Raw genomic sequence first — 19,555 nt, forward strand, 5'->3', positions numbered from 1 at the left:
AGTGACATGGTTACCTTTAAGTCCCAAAAGTCCCAAGATGGATGCTTATAATTTTGTAATGAGTAAAATCATTCAAGAGTATTCTAAGCAGGTTCTTTGAGGATGAGCAGCCCTTCTGATAATTTAAAACATTCTTTTTAATTCGGAGTACTATTGGGGGCAGACTACCCTGAGTCAGCTTTTCTTTTCCAGACCTGGAAGCTGCTGGGAATACAAAGTTCCCAGCAAAGAAGAAAAATAATTACCGTTAATTGCCTTAATTATTTTGGTGCTCTAAATGGCATTTCTATTCTGCCAACTCTAGCAAATAAAAAGCCTGCAGGGTTTCTGCCCTGTTTTGAAATCTGGCAGCCTGAACTGGGTAAGTATGTTCCTAATGTGCCATCAGTTTAGTTGGCATTAGAATCATAGAATCATGGAATCACCAAGGTTGGGAAAGACTTCTAAGATCATCCAATCCAGCTGTCCATCTACCAGCAGTATTTCTCACTAAACCGTGTCCCTCAGTACGACATCTAAGTTTTCCTTGAACACCTCCAGGGACTGTGACTCCTGCACCTCCCTGGGCACCCAGTTCCAGTACCTGTGTTGACTTGCATGGGGTAAGAAACTATCTTTCATTGAAAGGATTTCACTCAGTGATGCTTTACACTAAGTATAACTTTGCCTTGTCTGGTTTGCCACCCTGTAATTTGGAGCAAGTATTCTCAGCTTCAGTATTCTGGCCTTCTGAACCAATGAGTCACAGAACAAAGAGCTGCTGAGACTGGGGATGGCCCAGCTTCTGCGGTGCGCTCACTGCTTCCAGGAGGGCCTTCAGTAATCTCATTTTAAACAGGTTTTTCTTCAAAACAGTTTTGCCCAGTGCCTGCTTTCATCCACGACCAGTCAAGGGTAGACTTGATGTTCAACTGCTGTTTTACTAGCATCAATACTGAAGCTATCTGCAGAATGCCTGGACCAGCACTTCAGCAGCCCACCCAGTGGGCCTTCAGGAAGGACCGTACAACTGAGACCTGACTTCATTCTATTGGTCTACAGTGAAGCAGTTGTGTGAGTCAGAGTTTCATCAGCATGGTAGCTTCAGGGGGGTACGCTCAGTCTCTGCTTAAGCTTTGTAACCTAACGCCAAGTCCTCGAGTGGCAGAAGGAAGTGTGGGACTTCCCAGCGCTGCCAGTAAAAGGATTCTACAAAGGATATATGCCAGAGCGTATGTACAGAAGTGAAACAAATAGAGGTGAAACAAACTGTCTCAGAGTCTGAGACAGACTCTTAGAAGCTGTGAAAAATTGCAGTTGAATTACTCACCCTAGACAAGACAAGGGATCAGAAGTCTGTTGTCCCACGAAAGACCAAAGATGTTGGCTGGAAGCAGGGGGAGGTGCCTTTAGGAAAGAGATTTCTAATTTTGGGGCTAATAAAACATTCCTGGGAAAAAGAAAAAAAAGATATTCTGGAATGTTTCTTGGGCTTTTTTTGGTATGGAGCTACAGCAGGGTGAAGTCACTTGTTATTTTGGCTTAGTTATAAGGCAATTGCTGGGAAGCACATGTCCACCAAGAGGGCAAGTATCAGAACAGTTTCTGCACCGCCCCGTATCATTCACTGGCCCATTCCAGAGTTATTTTCAGGGAAGACAATGTTCACCAGGCTAGGAGGCGCCAACATTTTTTATGGCAATGCAGGAAGACAACAAAAAGCAGGGGGATGGCTCCCTCTCTCAAAAGGGGAAAACCCGGAAGCTGAAACTGGACAAGAGACTGAAATGCTCCCTAGTATGCTGCTTCCCTGGCTGTTGTTGGCTTTCCAGAAGGGGGAAGAACTTTAAGCACCTTTAGCCCTGCTTTGCCAGTCTATTTGACATCGCCCATCCCTTAGCAGTCAGGCCACCAGCAAAAACTTGCCAAGATTAGAGTCTGGAAATAAAGAATGAAGGAAGTCCCTAAAAACTATGCAGTGCATTGAATGGGTCTGACTGAGCTTACAATTCTTGGAGTAACTCCTGTTGTGCTGTATGTGCTGTGAATCTCTTAGGACAATGGTATTAAGGAATATTTACTTGCATCTCACTCCTAACCAGGCTGAGGGAGCTGGGCTTGTTCAGCCTGGAGAAAAGAAGGCTGCGGGGTGACCTCATTGCAGCCTTTCAGTACCTAAAGGGAGCCTACAAACAGGAGGGGAATCAACTCTTTGAAAGAGTAGATAACTGGAGGACAAGGGGAAATGGTTTTAAGTTGAAGAAGGGAAGATTTAGGTTGGACGTTAGGGGGAAGTTCTTTACAGAGAGAGTGGTGAGGTGCTGGAACAGGCTGCCCAGAGAGGCTGTGGATGCCCCGTCCCTGGAGCTGTTCAAGGCCAGATTGGATGGGGCCCTGGGCAGCCTGGTCTAGTATTAGATACAGAGGTTTGGCAGTCCTGCATGTGGCAGGGGGGTTGGATATTCATGATCCTTGAGGTTCCTTCCAACCCAAACCATTCTATGAGTCTAAGATTGTATGATTTAGTTAAACTAATCAAAGGTCATGGTGGAACAGAATACTTTAATACTCTCCAGGACCCTAAGTGGAAAAAAAAAGCATCCATGTGGTGCACAGGACAGTCTCACTGTTTGGCAGAACTTAATTTCAGATATGCACATCTGGGCACAGGTGAGGAGCATTAACCTGTGGTTCTAGGCACATAAGAACTGAATGGCACTGAAAGCAGCAGGTAGAGCGCCAGAGATTCTTAGAAAATGGGCAGTACTTTACCGTGCTTACTTTGTTTGTTTAAAATAGAGGCTACCTGTGAGAAATTCACAGATTTAATCAATACAATAATATTAACCCACAAGAAAAAAAAAAAAATCCCCGCAGGTATTTGGGAATTGTGATTAGATCAGCAAAATGGAAAACATTTTTCTTAATACAATGCATTTAAGTGAAGCGATGCAGTCTGCTCGGTCCTAATACTCAGCTAAACAGCACCCCTGTGTGGCCCAGGAGATCACAGCAGTTCCAACTGGCCTCAATTTCCTCCCCGATTCTTCCTGAAAACTTGGGGGAAAAAAAATAATAATAATTAGCATTACTTTCCCCCACCTCACGGGTGGAAAGGACCGGAGCCTGCCCAGGGGTGGGCTCTGCACAGGCTGCCATGCAGATTCACCCAGGGGCTGTCCAATGCTGTCCCACGGAGGTTTACTCCATATTCCTCTTTTTATTTAAGCACTTTCAGTGCTTCCACCCCCTAAAAGTAAAATCTTCCAGTTCAGTTTTAGCCCCAGCTCCCCGCTTAGCAATTCAGCTGTGTGCGTTGGTGCATACAAAGCCCCACAGGACTGCTCTGCCCACAGATTGGACATCCACCTGTGAGAACACTGCATCCTTAGGCACACTTGGATTGTGGAGTGGTAAGCAAGAGAAGTCTTCCTGTATCCTAATACAAACAGCAAAAAGCAGGTTCCCAGCTAGGTATCTAGCTATCTTCACTCCAGGGAAAGTCCATCCCCTGTGGGACCAGGCCTGCCCTCCTGCTTCAGGGAGAATCCCTCATCCCTCCAGGGAGATGAGAGATCTCTTTCCCATCTCTTCACCTGATGAAAACCCTGCCGAGCCTCCACATTACACAGCAGCTCTCCACAGCTTTACTGGCACACGCCATGCTAGGTAACAGAAACAGACAGAATCACAGCATTTCGGGGGTTGGAAGGGACCGACCTCTGGGGATCACTGTGTACAGCTAAAGTAGGTACCCTACAGCAGGTCACACGGGTAGGTGTCCAGAGGAGATCCCACAACCTCTCTGAGCAGCCTGTTCCAGTGCTCCATCAACCTCACAGTAAATACATTTTTCATGTGGAACTTCTTGTGTTCCAGTTTGTGTCTGTTGGTCCTTGTCACATGGCTGGGCACCACTGGAAACAGCCTGACCGAAAAGAGCCTGGCCCCATCCACTTGACACCCACCCAGTAGATATTTATAAGCATTGATAAGAGCCCCTCCTCAGTCTCCTCTTTCCCAGGCTGAACAGTCCCATGTCTCTTGGCTTTTCCTCATACAGGAGATACTCCAGGTCTCTAATCATCTTTGTCGCTCTAAAACAACAGACGTGTTTTCATTAAGCTGATTCTGCCTTCTGATGACAGCTGAGGGAGTAAGAGACATGTATGAGAAAAAGAGCAGCTCAGCTTTCAGCATTCCAGTCAACCAGCTCATGCAGCAGATCTGCAACAAGGATCCAGAATGGAAGAGCAATGTACCAAAGAGCAGAAGGTGCAGGCAGCAAAGGGGACCTTGTCCACATGCTGTGTCAAACAGCCCAGGTGAGACTTGAGCAGCACCTGCAGGGTTTGGAGTACCAAGTTCTGCCTCCTTCCCTGCCTTGGCAGTGGGAAGAAGCAGCCCAGGCCATGCTGCCCCAACAGCAACTCCTTACTCATCAGCAGTCCTCAATACAGAAATCACAGAATCATTAAGGTTGGAAAAGACCTCTCAGATCACTCAGTCCAACTGTCAGCCCACCCCCACCATGCCCACTGACCCCATCCCTCAGTGCCACATCCACATGGTTATTCAACACCCCCAGGGACAGTGACTGCACCACCTCCCTGGCAAATCCTCAGGAGGCATCGGCTCCTGGGGCACAAGATACAGTCACCCAGCTCCAAGAGAAAGGGTCTGAATGGCCACTGAGCTGGCAAACCTGCCTAGAGAACAGGGGCTGTGACAGAGAATGAGCCAGGTGAAGTATTGTTGGCATTGTCCTATTTTGCTTCAGTAATTCAGCATATCTGCTACCAGGAAAGAAATGACTGACACAGAAATCAAGTTTTATTGCAGCTTCTGCCATGATCCGCATCTCACAGCATGCTGTAGTCACTTACCTCCAGAGACCATTCCCATGCAGATGTCACAGTCTTATCTTCATCCAGAAAACTCACTCTTAGGAAAAGATGTGGAAGTTGCATGAAACTCTCCTGAATACCTGAATTTCTTCCTGAAGAAATTCAGACAAATCCAAGATGCTCATGTAGTATCCACAGCCCAAAGGACATGAAGGTGTGAATAGCATCACAGTGCTTAAAGAAGTGCGTTCCTGCTTCTCATACTTTGCTTTGCTTCCTCTTTGTGTTGCATCAATGAAAACATCCCCTCCATTGTCAGAACACATCTGAAGCTGTAAGAAGTTACATTTACAACATCAGGCTGCCCACATTCTGAGTTGCCTTGGGTTATCTTCATGGACACGCGTGCATCAGCTGCAAGAGTGATGATTCCTGTAACAGCTCAGAATGCCTTCAGATGCTCAACTTCAACCATCTGTGTTTAACAGCAAGAAGTACACAGCAATGTTCTTACCTTAGGAAGAGGTGCTTTTTTGCAAGGTCAGCAGTAGGGCATTAAGAAGTGGTCAGCAAAGGCAAATCTTCAAACATTACATCTGTATGGTTACTGAATGAGATTTAAAACTCAGAGCACCCGAATCTTTTGTGCAGCAGCTGCTGGGCAGAGAATTACATCTGTGCACAATATGCAGACTTGTGGAGGTGTTCATTTGTGCACTGCATACACCTGCAGTGAGAGGCCAGACAAATAGCCAACACTTATATTAAAGGAATCTTTCTTCCACAAAAAAAGAAACCAACTGTTTTCACATCTATAAGCAGCCCTTCCACTGGGCATCACTCTGCATTTTATGCTTGGCAGCAGCTGAAGATGTCACTTTGTAATCAGAGTGGTTGAATTAGTGGTGGCACGGTGTAGCTGCACATAGGCTGGGTGGTTTGTGGATCAAGGCTGACTTATCCCTGCTGAACAGCAACAACCAGCACTGCTGTAGGCACGAGTCGACTGAAGAGCAGACAAAGCATGCCGAGCCAAGCAACCTGAAAATGCTGATTAGTTCACTCAAGAAAGCAATAGAAGTAAGCCACCTCGTTACTCTTGTCAGTTCTTTATTGGTTTTCATCCTAAAGACTAGCACATGTACAGCATACATGGATTGGATGAACTAGGATATATAAAACAGTAGCCATATGTTTATGATATATTAATACTGCCCAAAAACAAATAAATAAAAATCTTTCAATGCACAAAGCTTGGCAAATACAATTGTGTTGGGACAAAACAGTGTCGTATTATACAATAATTTTACATGTATAAATGAAACAAAAGGCAACTGTGCTGTAAATACTTTCACAGAACATACACAGAACATACTCGGCAAGTTGGATTTTTTTTTTTTGTCTTTTTACCTTTGTATGTTTTATAATTTAAAAAACGTACTCAAAAAAGAACATTAGACAGAACTTCATTTTACAGTAATCCTTAAGTTTTGTCTCTCCTGTGCAACAGAAAAGCTTACTTCACCCTTGTGAAGTGTCCTATGTGGATTTCAAGTTTCACAGTTTGTCTTTTTTGATTAACTGCTCAAGACCTCCCTGCTCGTTACGCCCTTTAGAAGAAGCCACTGGCGTGCATTGTGCCCACAGCTGTACCTGTCACACCTCAGCTGGACAACGATGCTCTACATGGAAGTATACTTAAAATATTCCACCACTTTAAAGAGGTGAGCAAAAACCATGCATATAGAAAATTGGGGAACTTCCGATTGTATCTGGTGTACAAAATAAATAAAGGATCACTAAGCTCTAAGAGTAGAACTAATGACTGTGGGCCACCATCTAAGAGAGCGGCTCTGCTAATTGCAACCATACACCTCTTGTTCTTTTCTTCTGAAGCTGAATGCTGGAAGAAGACTTTTAGTGTAACAATATAGGACTTAAAATATTAACTGTGTTTGAAATATACAAAATAAAACTATCAACTCATAAAAACTAAGGGCTATGAAGGCTATCGTTCATACAAAAATAAATGCAGCTTTTAATAACGGGCCAGGGGCTGAAGGCTGAGCAGAACTAAGAGAATAATGTCTAAAGAAATCTCACTGCAATGATTTTCACCAAACATTTGTTTACATATTAAAAAAAAGAACAAAAAGCAACAATTATTTAATTGAAGGACAAGGTTTGTAATTTCCCAAGGGTCCATCCTACTACAGAAGGAGTTTAGAACTGGGAAAAGAACTACAAATGCATTGAATTTGCACAGCATTTTTGTTTCCCCTCCTAGAATGACTGCAGTAACAGTAACAACGTGGTTCAGCAGAACTCTCTTGGCTGGCTTCGTGACATGCTGCTCAGTGTCAGACTGCTAAAAGCAAAATGCAAAAACTGCTGGACTTAAAACCCCCAAACCTATATGGGAGCAGAATGAACATGACTGATAGAGCAGTGACAGCACAGACAAACATCAGTGGGAGGGAGAAAGAAGCCAGAAAACAGCCGTATACTTACCTGGCTGTTGCTACTCTCACAAGAACAAACGACCAGCTTCTCTATTCTACAGCTCATAGCCCTCAGATACAAGAGGGGCAGGGCACAGTGGGCTGAATGAAGCTAGCTAGGAATGATTTAATCCTGTTAAGATTTGCAACTTAACATTTAGCTGCTTTTTAAGAACGTATCTCTATCTTCAAGGCATCCTTTCGAAGATGATTTCCAAGGAGATGTACTGAACCTTTATGAAATGCTATCAAAGTGATAGACTATCAAGCCTTGGCCTTAAGCTAGAACACCTGAGGTTCTCATGCATTAGCACATGAGTTACGTTCCATCAAAATGAGCAAAACTTAACAAACGTAACATTTTTGTCAGGCAGTAAGGGGGATGTTGGGTACTTTAAGCATTTTTGAGTTGACAGATACTGATAAAAACCAAACACCAATTTAAAAAATGCAATGCCCCGACATCCTAATGCTTACAATCCAGAAGCAATATAAAAAGCCATGGATAAAGGAGCACACTGATTGATATACACTACCATGGAACACAATGAACATGTCGTAGTGGGGAAGGGCTGGGAGAACTGTTGCTGCCATTAATCAATTAACATCATTATGTTTTGAAACGCTTTTTAAAACTGGTTAACATTTGCCCAAGTCCTTTTGTGCTAAAAATGACCAGAAATTGTCTTTATCTGGACAGAACTACAAACTAGACCTCATAGGCCCAGCCTTTTTATTTATTATTCTTTTCGTATTTCAAGATGGCATCCTATATACAGCGAAACAATTTATACTCCTGGCTGCTATTGTGCTGATTATTTCTAGAAGTTAAACATCTGTTTCTTGATTGCAATAATGCATCCTACTGTTATTGGACTGCCTGCTGTCCAGTCTCTTTTTATTTACAACGGTTGAGTTTTACTCTCAGTTTGAAAAAGTGACGAAAAGCTCGGTCTGAATTCAGCTCAGTACAGAAAGAAGTACATGAAGCAGCTGCCTCAATGCCATTCACAAAGTCCTTGCCCATCCAGGAGGTACCCAGCTATTTGCATGTAGGTAATTATTAAATAGCACAATATCTGCTCATCTTACATACACTGAAGGCTATTTAAATGGGCAGAGTCATCACACTATTCTCAAGCTAAGGTGTCAGAATAACTGTTACTATAGACTCCAACTGGTAAGTAACATGCTCCATATAGCCTAGTGAAACGTACAAAAAGGTTACTGATCTGGTCTGGATGACAGAATCATGTATTAGTCTAGAGTGCAGCCACACGTCTTAATGGAACAGCAATTAAAGGACATAAGATGCTTATGTTTCAACTTTTCCATAAGTTCCTTCTGGAGGCCTGTAATACTTTGGGAAAGCCTTCAGTTGCAGGGAATTAAATGCATACTTGCGACATCCAACATTCTTCATTGTATTTTCTCGCCGACACCCCTCACTGGGGAAAAAAAACAAGCACAAAAAAATGACAGCAGTAAAACGGAAAAAAAAAAAAAAAAAGAAAGAAAGAAAAAAAGACTTAAACTAAGATGAAATGAACTGGTTATTTCATAGCATTAACAAAAAGTTGGTTATATTTAATGAGCGCTTAATTAATTTGCCACTGCAAATATTAAAGATGATGACTCCTCATACAATGCTAGTAAGAAGCACACAGAATGGACACATGCTATGTCTGATTGCTAGTTTTGCATTTCTAAAAAGCAGCAGTGCATCCAGTGGGAAAGTTCTTTTAGGAAGGTTTCATGTATTTCAGGGTACGCTGTTACGGCGTTCGCGTGCCATTTCATTGCACAAAGGATCCCAAAAGATTGCTTCAATGCAGTTCTGCTAATTCGTTAGTATGTTATATTGAAAAAGAATGACTGTCCATCTCTCAACAGGAGCTTTATTTTATTGTTCCCTGTCCTTCAGCGCTACCAGAACTTACTTAAGGATCAGAGCTGATATAAAAATAATGGCTTTCCACTTATCTTTGCATGCATAAATTGACTTGAAAACTAACATACTCTTAAAAAAAAAAAAAAAAACACCATGAAATAGCAGCTTTGTATTGGCTGCATTGACAGTCATCACCCCAATGGAACAAAGCTGTGCAGAATTTGGGAGTCCAACTTTACCCAATGCTTTGGTGCAACTGCCCCACATTACAAAGTGGTTCTGTGCTACAATAAAAAACAATTCCACTTATAAGGCTCTTCTACGACTGTAAATCTATTTCAAATCCAAAACAGACATACAAAGAGGAAGCACTGTATTTTAAATATATATCAGAAATCAATTTAGGCTCACATGAGAATGTGTTCTGATAGAGAATGGAAACCTGAACATTGATCTGATAGTAAAAGTTCATGGCAAAGTGTACAGTACACAATCTTACGGTGGGAACGTCCCATCATTCCTGTCCTGGAGATGGCTGCAGCAGGTACCAGCTAAACAGAGGCAATCTGACTCACAAGGAGGGTTTGGATTCTGCTTCAATTTGAAAGCTCTCTGCTGTTGCTGATCTCACTGTTCCTCTAATTTTGGTTAATCACTTTGACTGTAGCTCTGCTACTTATGTACCACCTAGTTTAACTTCACAGAACACTGAACGTTTTCACTGCAGTTAACAGCTTATGTTTGAAATCTCTCAGTATATTCTGTGACTGTCCTACAGAATGGATTGCACCTTGTGACACTGCTTCTAAGACACTGTTTAGTGCATTACACATCCCCCAAAGATTGCTGCAAATAGATCCGTCAAGGATTGGCAGAAAATATCTTTCAGAGCAGTAATAAAAACATCTCATTAAAATAAAAAAATATGGGATGCCAACTGAGAATTTCCAATTGGAAGAGAATAATTCTGCTCATTACTCATTCCGCTGCCTGCATTACCCCATGTCCTGTGCTCTGTGGCACAGGTGGCCCATAGGCACGATGACAAAGATGTATGTCACCTATTTTGTGTGCTGCGGAGCTTCTGGAGGCACGTGAGCTGTAAGCACTGCGTCATTTTAAATCTGAATCCCAGAATGAAAGCACAGGCTGAACTAAGGAAGAAAAAAATGAAAACCTGTCCCAACCAAAGGGTAAGAAAAAACCCATCTTGTTGTTTTCAAAAGGTCTCAGCTTTCACTGTGAATTAATTTAAAGGTGGTCTTATTGCACACCTAATCTTGCCAACAACAGTAAACAAGCAAAGCTTCATACTGCATTTATAACAGACTTAATAACATCAGGGAGCTCAGTGGAAGCACCCCTACTAAAGTTACTTTCACATCTTGGTAGGCTGAATCTAGGACACTCACCAAGTAGGGTACAGTGAACCTAATCACCCTTCACTGCATAAAAAGTGAATTTTGATACTCAAGGCAAACAAACCAATCTTAATCAGAAAGAAGAAATGATTTGTATTGAGATGCAGTGGTACTGGACAGCAGCACAGGATGTGGAAATGTCCAATACCATCACACCATGATTTTAAAGCCCATGAGCATTAAGGCCTTGCTGAAACAACTCAAAATAAATAGGATAAATGCTTATATATATACATACACTGTCTGCGGGCTTTCTTTGCTTTTAAAAACAAAATTGGAAGAATAGTGAGAAAAATACCAGGTGATAGTGTACTGTACAGTCTTCTTTCACGAAGACAGGACTATAACCATGTACTTCATTTAGTTAGAATATTTACCAAATTTAGGATTTTAACCTTTTTTTCCCTTTTTTTTTTCTTTAAACTATGATCTCTTTTTTAAGCATACCTCCTTCAGGAGCCTTCAAAATACATTAAAATTGATAATATAAGCTATAGCTATCTATGTCTTCTGAGCAAGTTAATAATAGTAGAAATTAGAAATCACAGTACTAGCGGAGTTCTCCTTGGTCATCAAGCTCAACATTCTGTCATCTTAGGCACCAAGCAAACTAAATCCCTTTACGAATTTAGCAAACTATGTTAAATGAGGTTAGTTTTTCAATGAACTATTGCTATTGACAAGCACTTCCAGACTACTACATCAACAGAGTCCACCATTTTGAACAGGCCTATCCCAGTCAGATGGTGTCCAAGTTTCTTCCACAATCGTTCTGCATGACTAAACTAGGCAAATTTCTTCAGTATCATCATATAAATAAATGTTCTTGCCATCACTCATTTACCTCTAAATCGTTGTCTATAATCATCATAATTTATTAAAGCTGTCCAACACTCAAAAATGGAAATAACTAATATTTAGTCCAGTCTCATTAACACAAGGCCTCGTGGAAAACCTCAAGCACACCAAATAACAGAGCTAATTAATACCTTCCTTTCCTTGCTTGAAATATTGTAGACTAACTTCAATAGGATGATAATGACCCTGTTTCAGAATAAGTTATAGAACAAAGCACCTGAAACAGACAGTGGATCATTAGCAGGCTCTGCCAATTACATACTCTCGCTATCCAGACGTCATTATCTTTTTGTCTTTAATATATTACAAAATGCAGATCTATAAATATAATGAAATAATCCTGCATGCAGCACACTGCAAGTTGTTGTTTAGTGGGTACACTAGTCTACTGGAACATATGTAACCACGAGAAAGGAACGAGACTATGGTTCTACAAATTGTGTAATAATAATTTGGATATTATGTTTTGAAATAAAGGTACAAATTTGTTAACTTCTTTAAATAAATTTCTTATAATTTCTTATAAACCCCACCCATATTTTTTATTTTTCTCTTCATAGCTTGTAAAAATGAAAGGCAAGATTAGCATACACCCTGAATATACAAAAGATACAAATTCTTTTCAGAGTTCCTTTCTCTGGAATACATGAAACAAGTAACACAAAACTATATTTGGTAAGAGATCTTCAGGCCGGCTAAAGTAACGAGGTAACAGGCCAAATGTCAGACTATGTTACAAGCACTGAAAGCAGAACAGTAATTTAAAGTTTCAATACAATTCTTCTTGATAAAATAATTTGATGTATATTTACAGTTTAGTACAATAGAAACGTAAAATTGTAAGGCATAATAATAATTCTTGGCAGACAATGTTATGACACATTCTTTTGTCCAGCAGGTACCAAGTGGCAATACACGTTCAAGCAATTTTTTTTGTTTTCATTTTTGTTTTCATTTTTGTTTTAACCTTATCTTCACTTGCAACGTAATCTGGCCACCAGGTACGCTATGCTCAGAAACAGCCACACAATCAGTAAATTGGGGCTGAGAGCTAGTAAAGGAATAGAGTAGAGGAGGCTGGGATCTAGTCTGAAATCTCGGATGGGCACCAAGCCACTCAAGTTCTTCTGGGTGACTACCTCCCGTGTTCCAATGCTGTGAAAAGGAAGAAGGTTGGGAGGAGGAAAAATAAAACAGAAAAGAAGACGGACATGCAAATGAATGCGTAAAAAGAAATGGCAACGCAAAGTGGTCAAGAAGATGAAAAAAAGATGGAAGAAGCCACAACAAAACCAGAATATGAAGTAAAGAAAAACGGGGAAAACATCTCAAAAATATATATCAGCACAATTACAGATAAAAGGAGAGGGAAAGAGAATAAAAGAGAAAAATAAGAAAGAAGTACTGTAGTCTACTGAAAATAAACACATGTAGGTTGAACATTAATGGTTTTCCATGTTCATTCTTTCAGATTACAAAGCAATATCCCATGCAGCTCTGCCATGCTTCTGCATGCTGCAAAAAAGTGGAGCTCTGAAAAGCCAAGCTGAACATGAATAACCATTGTAGTATTTGACCCTTTCAAACATCTTTCCGTGAGCTGCAGTGAAACACTTTAACCTCTTAACTAAATGCTCAATATATAAACAAACTAACAAAAAAAACCCCACCCAAACTACCTACCTACTTTTCATCTTCAAAACAAATTCACGTGTGTATTGATACACTTTCAAAATGCGTGTTTCTGAAGCACCTCAATGTACACCTGTGAAGGGAAGATGTTGCACAACCCATCTCACTATGCCCCCGATGCTTACATTGCTTTGAGGACAGGCCTATTCACTTCTTCATGTCCAATTCTGTTTTTAGATTACAGAATCAGTCCTCAGAGCTCCCACTGTGCCAGGGAAAACTGTGTGCACCTGATGCATTGACAGTATGTTTAAAAGAATAAAAAGACAGTAGTGCTATGGATATTTCCCAAGGTTCAGGAACAGTTCTGCATTTTGGCCCAACTGAAAATGTTTTACCAAAAGCAAAACACAAGTTCTGCATCATTTCTTGAAATGTTTGTATTCAAGATTGAACCAAGCCTTCCTTTTTTCTACAATTACATACATCAAATAAGGTTCAGATTAAATGAAAAAAAGGTATTTTTTCAATGCTCTAGAAGTAATCTGTAACTCTTCCATCTCCTACATCAGGCATCCAGGTCAGGTCATCCTGTCCAGGATAAGACGGTTTTGGGTGGAGTTGGGCTTGTATATATTGAGCCAAGAGTTGGACTCAATGATCCCCGTGAATTCCTTCCAACTTGCAATATTCTGTATTTGTTCCATAACCCTATCCCTCTCTTTAAGCTTTTAAAATTCTTTGCCATTGTTCTCAAATAGAATTGGAGAATATATTTAAACAAACAACCTACCCTAAAAAGCAATGAGACGTGAGGAAGAAACAGTGATAAACTTGATGAAAACTCATCTTGTCTTAGTATTCCATTAGGATTAGTCAGCATTTATTCTGCATAATCCCTCTTATTCAGCAATTTAACAGAAGAAGAGCAAGCCACATCTTTCATCTGTTAGAGCAAGTTTCTAGCATGCTGGAACATGCTAGCCAAAGGTTTTGATTAAATTGGCCCACTTTCAATACTTGATGTAGGTCAACACAAAGCAGTGTGTTTCTTATGTCAATGTTCTATCTGATATGGTAATAAATTAAACTGATGGTATAGAGGCCCAACACAATGTTCTTATTAATCTCTGTCTGTACTGTGACCCTGACTGCATTAAAAATATTAACTCGTTAACTAACATAAAGAAAATAGCAAGATCCCTAGTATTATACTTGTTCAGTTTTTATTCTTACTAAATAAATAGGTTTGTTAAAACTGCACAACCAAGCTTTTTTCTTTCAGATGTCTACACCAACAAGTTGCACAGTTTAAACAATAAGGTATTTGAGAGTCACTCAGCTCTGTTTTTAAGTCAATAAGTTCTCCCTCATAAGCTAGTCTGAGCTGTCTTTGCTTCAAATGTCAAGTTTTAACCAAACTCTGGATGCACAGTTTTCATATACGGTATTAATTTTGTAACAGTCCAACAAAAAGTGAACATAAAAAGGCCCAGTGGCATCCAGTTAGACACTGAAATGAAAAACAAGTTTTTAGCATAAGAGGCTGCGAGTGCTATTATATGAGACATTTTCCTTCTCAGTACCCAAAGAGTAAGAAAGGGTCAAACAGCAAAAACATACAGAAAGGATAAGAGAATTGAACACTCTAGAGAATTTGGTGAGAAGACACACAGTACAGTACATTCAGTAAGAGTGAATGTTGAAAAACAGGACTGAACAGCATTGTTGAACTACATTGATAAAGACTAAAGCTAGATTTCTTATCCTTTCTTTTGGTATGTGAGTTACGGAGTTTTCCAGCAGTGCTTGAAACAAGGCATTGAACAACAGTAAACAGATTTTTTTAGTACAGTATTGAATTCTGCAAACATCTCTGCTGCTTCAGAATACAGAACATCATTATACTGGTAAGACAACAGCACACTGACACGCTGTGATGAAATTTGATTGCTGCACTGTGAAACACTCATACTGACGTTTTGCCCGGTGAGCAAAGTGTTTCACTGCTGAAGAATACATGTGTCAAACCAGTGCAAACTGCAGGAGTCTGTGTTTCAAAGAACAACATGCATCTCTGAGAAATCAGAGACAGCTGAGGCCTGATCTGGAACTAAGAAACCTAGTGCTATGACAGCAGCAACCTCATCATCAGACAACTTTCAAAGAAGCACCAGTTTCCTGTTCTGTAAAGCTCAGCATTAATTGCAAACTTGTTTTTATATGCTTCTCTGAAAACTTCCAGTTCGCTACTGAAAACTAAAACCCACCTGATGCAAACCCAGTAAGGACCAGCTTCACTAGTATAACTCCCTAAGACATGCAAGCAAGGGATGAATCCTAGCAACCAGTTTTGCAGCTTTTTTGGCTTTGTTCTACTGCTTGTTTCTTTTGATAGAAACAGAGACCACCTCTCCTCTGCAGTTTGCATGGTTCCTTACTTAGGACTAAGTGACACAGTAAAACTCTTACCTCCTCATACACTCGAGAGCCTGAGTGAAGACCTGTGGAGCCATTCCATGTTCATGCTGTAGGATCAAACACTGCTCTAGGGTGACCGACATAGCAGTCCTATCCTTGGCACTTTTACAGCTTGTAAACCGAACACCATTTAGTCTGCGGCATATCTAGAAACGGGATACACAATTGATCATTCTTTCCTCATGCATTACCTTCTCCCAGAGAACACAACAGACCTGTATTTCTCCTCCTTGAAAAGATATAAATCCTGTGTAGGACTCTGATGTAAAAAATTGTCATCTGTGGTACAGCAGTGTTTTGTTACTTGAGTTGTAGAGAAAATACTGATGTGCAAAAAAATCCTTTTCTTTCCTGTGGCTGAATTCCGGAGGAGGTTCAGCCAAGACAATATTTCCAAGCTAATGCATGCAAGTGAAGAAATCTGAATATATCAGTAATAAAAAGTGGAAACTATGCATGTATATAGAAAATCAACTGAACTATACAGAAATACTCAGATTACTAAATACCTCAGCAGCTTGCCAAAGGATATCAACATTCTTATTTTTCCTTGCGTGTACATTTTGTCCCAGGAACCTTAACAGTTCAGGCAGGCACGTCTGACTACGAGATCGAGGTAGACCTACAATACAAACAAAACCAAGTCCACTTTTTTTAGTTGTATTCAACACTTTCACAAAGATCAGTCGCATGAAAAGTGCTCCTATATGCCCATTGGAAAAGACAGTCATGTTTTCTTCAAACTATCAAAGCTCACAACTAACTCAATTCTTAATTACACAATACCACCAAAAAACAAATCCGAGTTTAATAAAACTCTACTGGAAATATATATTCATGTCATTTAAAATTTCAGGTGTTCAGAATGTGATACAGCAATACAGTAACAGAGGGAACGAAGGGAATAAGATTGGTATAGTATCTTGTTTGCAAAGAGGTGCTTTGACATGCTGCTCAGAATCATATAGAAACATGTAACTGCTGGCACTGCACTCCACAGATGTGACAGGAAATCATTCATGTCTCTACAGAAATTGTAAAGATACCATTTTACTTCCGCTCACATCTTCATTTTTAAAGCTACAAGAAACACACTCTGATGTCTATAATCAAAAAAAAAGGCCAAAGTCACCTCCCTGAGTATGCCTAGAGACAAGGAGATCAAAGGGAACAACTAAACAGTAACTGACTTCTGGAAATTCTGCAGTGCTCAGAATTTATGGCACACGTTTTCAGAAAAAAAAAAAAAAATGACACTGGATCAGGAAAATCTTTCCTCATGTATTGTTCTGGAAGGGAACACCTACAAGATACCAGCAGATACATCACTATGCTGCCTGTCCTTAAAAGGATCTGTTTGTATGTTTGTTTCCTGTTGCCTGTGTAACACAGGATACACAACTGCTGCTCATAATACCACTTGTTTTACAGCAAAAAAAAAAAAAAAAAAAAAAAAGTTATTCTCTCCTGACAAGGGGTCATGGAGAAGTATTTTGCACTTTGTACATCCTGACCATCACCAGCCCTTTCTTGGACAAGCACACTCCCAGGTTTGTCCATGTTTCAGTTTTTCACAGAGCATTTCTAACACATCTGCTGGGACACCTGCATTATTTTTTTTCACACTTCTACTCAAAACTTTTTCTTAATATTTATAAACACAAAATGTTTGTTCAAGCTGGACTGCAAGACCAGGTACAGTATGTCCACATTTACTCAGGAAAAAACAGTGAAGCAGAACAAAATTTTGGCAGAGGGTAGATTTTCCTTCTCACAGGTATTCATCTCATGTGGCAGGGAGCTCAGTGTAACAACAGGCAGCTGGAGTGAAGGAGAAAAGGGGGTGGACACAAAACCATACTGCTCTGTTTTGCTGTTAAGGTGCATGTTAATGCCAGCTGTCCAACACTGAACATTAGTTTTATTCAGAACTTCAAGTTACTTGAGGCAGATTTCTGTTACAAGAAGTGACTGTTGGTGAAGCTTGAGGTTGTGAAGCCAGTGCTCTTTAAAAATAAGGGAAAGTAAATATAATGACAAAACAGAGTTCAAAAACAAGAAAAAGGAACAAATGACAGGACAGAAAACATACTGCAGGATTAAATAAAAAGTTAACAGAAAAAGGCAAAAGCTAACAGATGACTACATCAACATACGAGGTTTGGGAATGAGGGAAGAGACTGAAATAAAGGTATGAGATAAGGAAGACTATGGACAGAAAGGAACAGGAAAAATAGTAGAACAAAAATCAACATAAAGGGATGAATTTCTGAAGTTTATAAGACAGTCTGATATGAGAATACCATATAATAAAATACAGCTTAAAATTTTGCAGCTAAAACTTCAGAGAAAACTATTATGCTCAATTGTGAGTGACTGGAAAGGGGGGGCTCTCAGGTGCATCAACTATAATGCAGGGTGCCTGAAAGTGTTATAAGCTACTTTAGCAAATAGCATTCTAACCATCCCATTGCATGTTGCTGCATTTCTGTATCTGCAATAAAACTGCAATTTGGGGAACAAGAAATTAGTTCATAAGACGTTTGGTATTAATAATAACAAACCAATTAATTGTCACAGTTTCTGGGGACATTTGAGCCACTGTCTCCTAAAAAAAAACCAGCATAACAAGCAAGAAATTTTCCTATATTACCAATAACATTCAATCATGTAGCTACAGTCTCTCTCCCACATGCTCAACTTCTCTGTTGTGACAATTACATGCACAGAGGATAGGCAGAGGACGTGATTAAGAGGTTCCCAAAAAATGGCAGTTGCTCTCTGTACAGGTCATTAAGAGAACACGACCAAAAACTGCACACAGAAGTGCTACTGCTACGACCTGTCACATGTATGCCTCCCTCCTCACAGCAATCTCACTGCATGGCTCTGTGTTTATAAAATAAATAATGCCACTTGGAAACAGATTCAAAAGAAAATTAAGAAAAGGAAAGTTATTCAGACTGAACTTTGAAACACTTGAATCTACTCTACCTGCAAATTAAAATAAAATTATTACATAGTAAAACTGAGTTGCATCATTTATTGGAGGTTACTGACACAGGCATAACAACATTTAAAGAACTAGTTTAAAACAAACAAGTAAATCAGCCTGAGAAGTTCAACTACATTTGCCATTAATTATCAAATACTTACAATCATCGGGCAAAACTTCCTTGAACTGTTCAAAATACGAATTTAACCGCACTAAGCTTTCCATGTTTATTACTTCTTGCAGTGAGGTGTCTCCGAACCTTTAAAAGAAGGCAAGTTAAGTAAACTTAAGGTAATTTTTCTCCTTTTCTTCAGGACAACTTCACTCAGCAATATGACAAGAAAACTGTTTAAAGATTCATCCCAAGGAAGTGCTAACACTCAAATGCAGAGTAAAGCATAGCAGGAAAGAATTGATGTGATTCATTCCAGAAAAAGAGAATATACAAATGTGATGGGAAATGTGGGAAGGAAGGCAGAAACAAAATGTTGTAGAAAATAATACTTGGGCTTTTGTATCCTGCCTTCGAAACTAGAAACCCATGAGGTAAATCATTTTGCCAAAACTCAAAAACTTTGAGTTCAAAAATAATAACTATGGCTTCAGAAGACAGGATCAAGAACTTTGATTTCAGATGTGAATGAGAAATATGGATCCAGGAGTGATAAAACGTGAAAGTAATAAGCACTCATCACTGATGTGATCCATGTCACTTAACTACATGCATATATTTATGTGTATGTACATACATATATACACGCATGCACATGAATATGAATGCACACCATATTGGCATCTACAACTATGGAGTCAACTTGGACTCCCTTTATAGGCAACAGAGGACAACAACAACTGCTGGAATGGCTTAGTCTGATGTTTTCTAGTTTTCTAGTCTACCATCATACAGCACACTGATGCCACAACGTGCCTGTGCCTGACTTCACTGAGCA

At 40.0% G+C, this 19,555-nt stretch overlaps 1 protein-coding gene across 24 annotated transcripts in view; it reads right to left on the reverse strand.

Moving 5' to 3' along the window:
- Positions 1–5,919: 5,919 nt before the first annotated feature.
- Positions 5,920–19,555, reverse strand: part of INPP4A (inositol polyphosphate-4-phosphatase type I A) — a 114,260-nt gene continuing 100,624 nt past the window's right edge. For 16 of the 24 annotated variants that reach the window (XM_090127035.1, XM_090127018.1, XM_090127068.1 and 13 more), the window contains 4 exons: positions 18,767–18,864; positions 16,120–16,232; positions 15,602–15,756; positions 8,793–12,652 (listed from right to left, as the gene is read on the reverse strand). In XM_090127035.1, coding sequence (XP_089983161.1) covers positions 12,472–12,652; positions 15,602–15,756; positions 16,120–16,232; positions 18,767–18,864 — 547 coding nt within the window. In that variant the 3' untranslated portion in view covers positions 8,793–12,471. The other 8 variants (XM_090127088.1, XM_090127084.1, XM_090127057.1 and 5 more) reach the window with 2 other exon arrangements.

This window comes from Phasianus colchicus, chromosome 1, assembly GCF_987193195.1.
Source record: "Phasianus colchicus chromosome 1, bPhaCol1.hap1.1, whole genome shotgun sequence".
NCBI lineage: Eukaryota > Metazoa > Chordata > Aves > Galliformes > Phasianidae > Phasianus > Phasianus colchicus.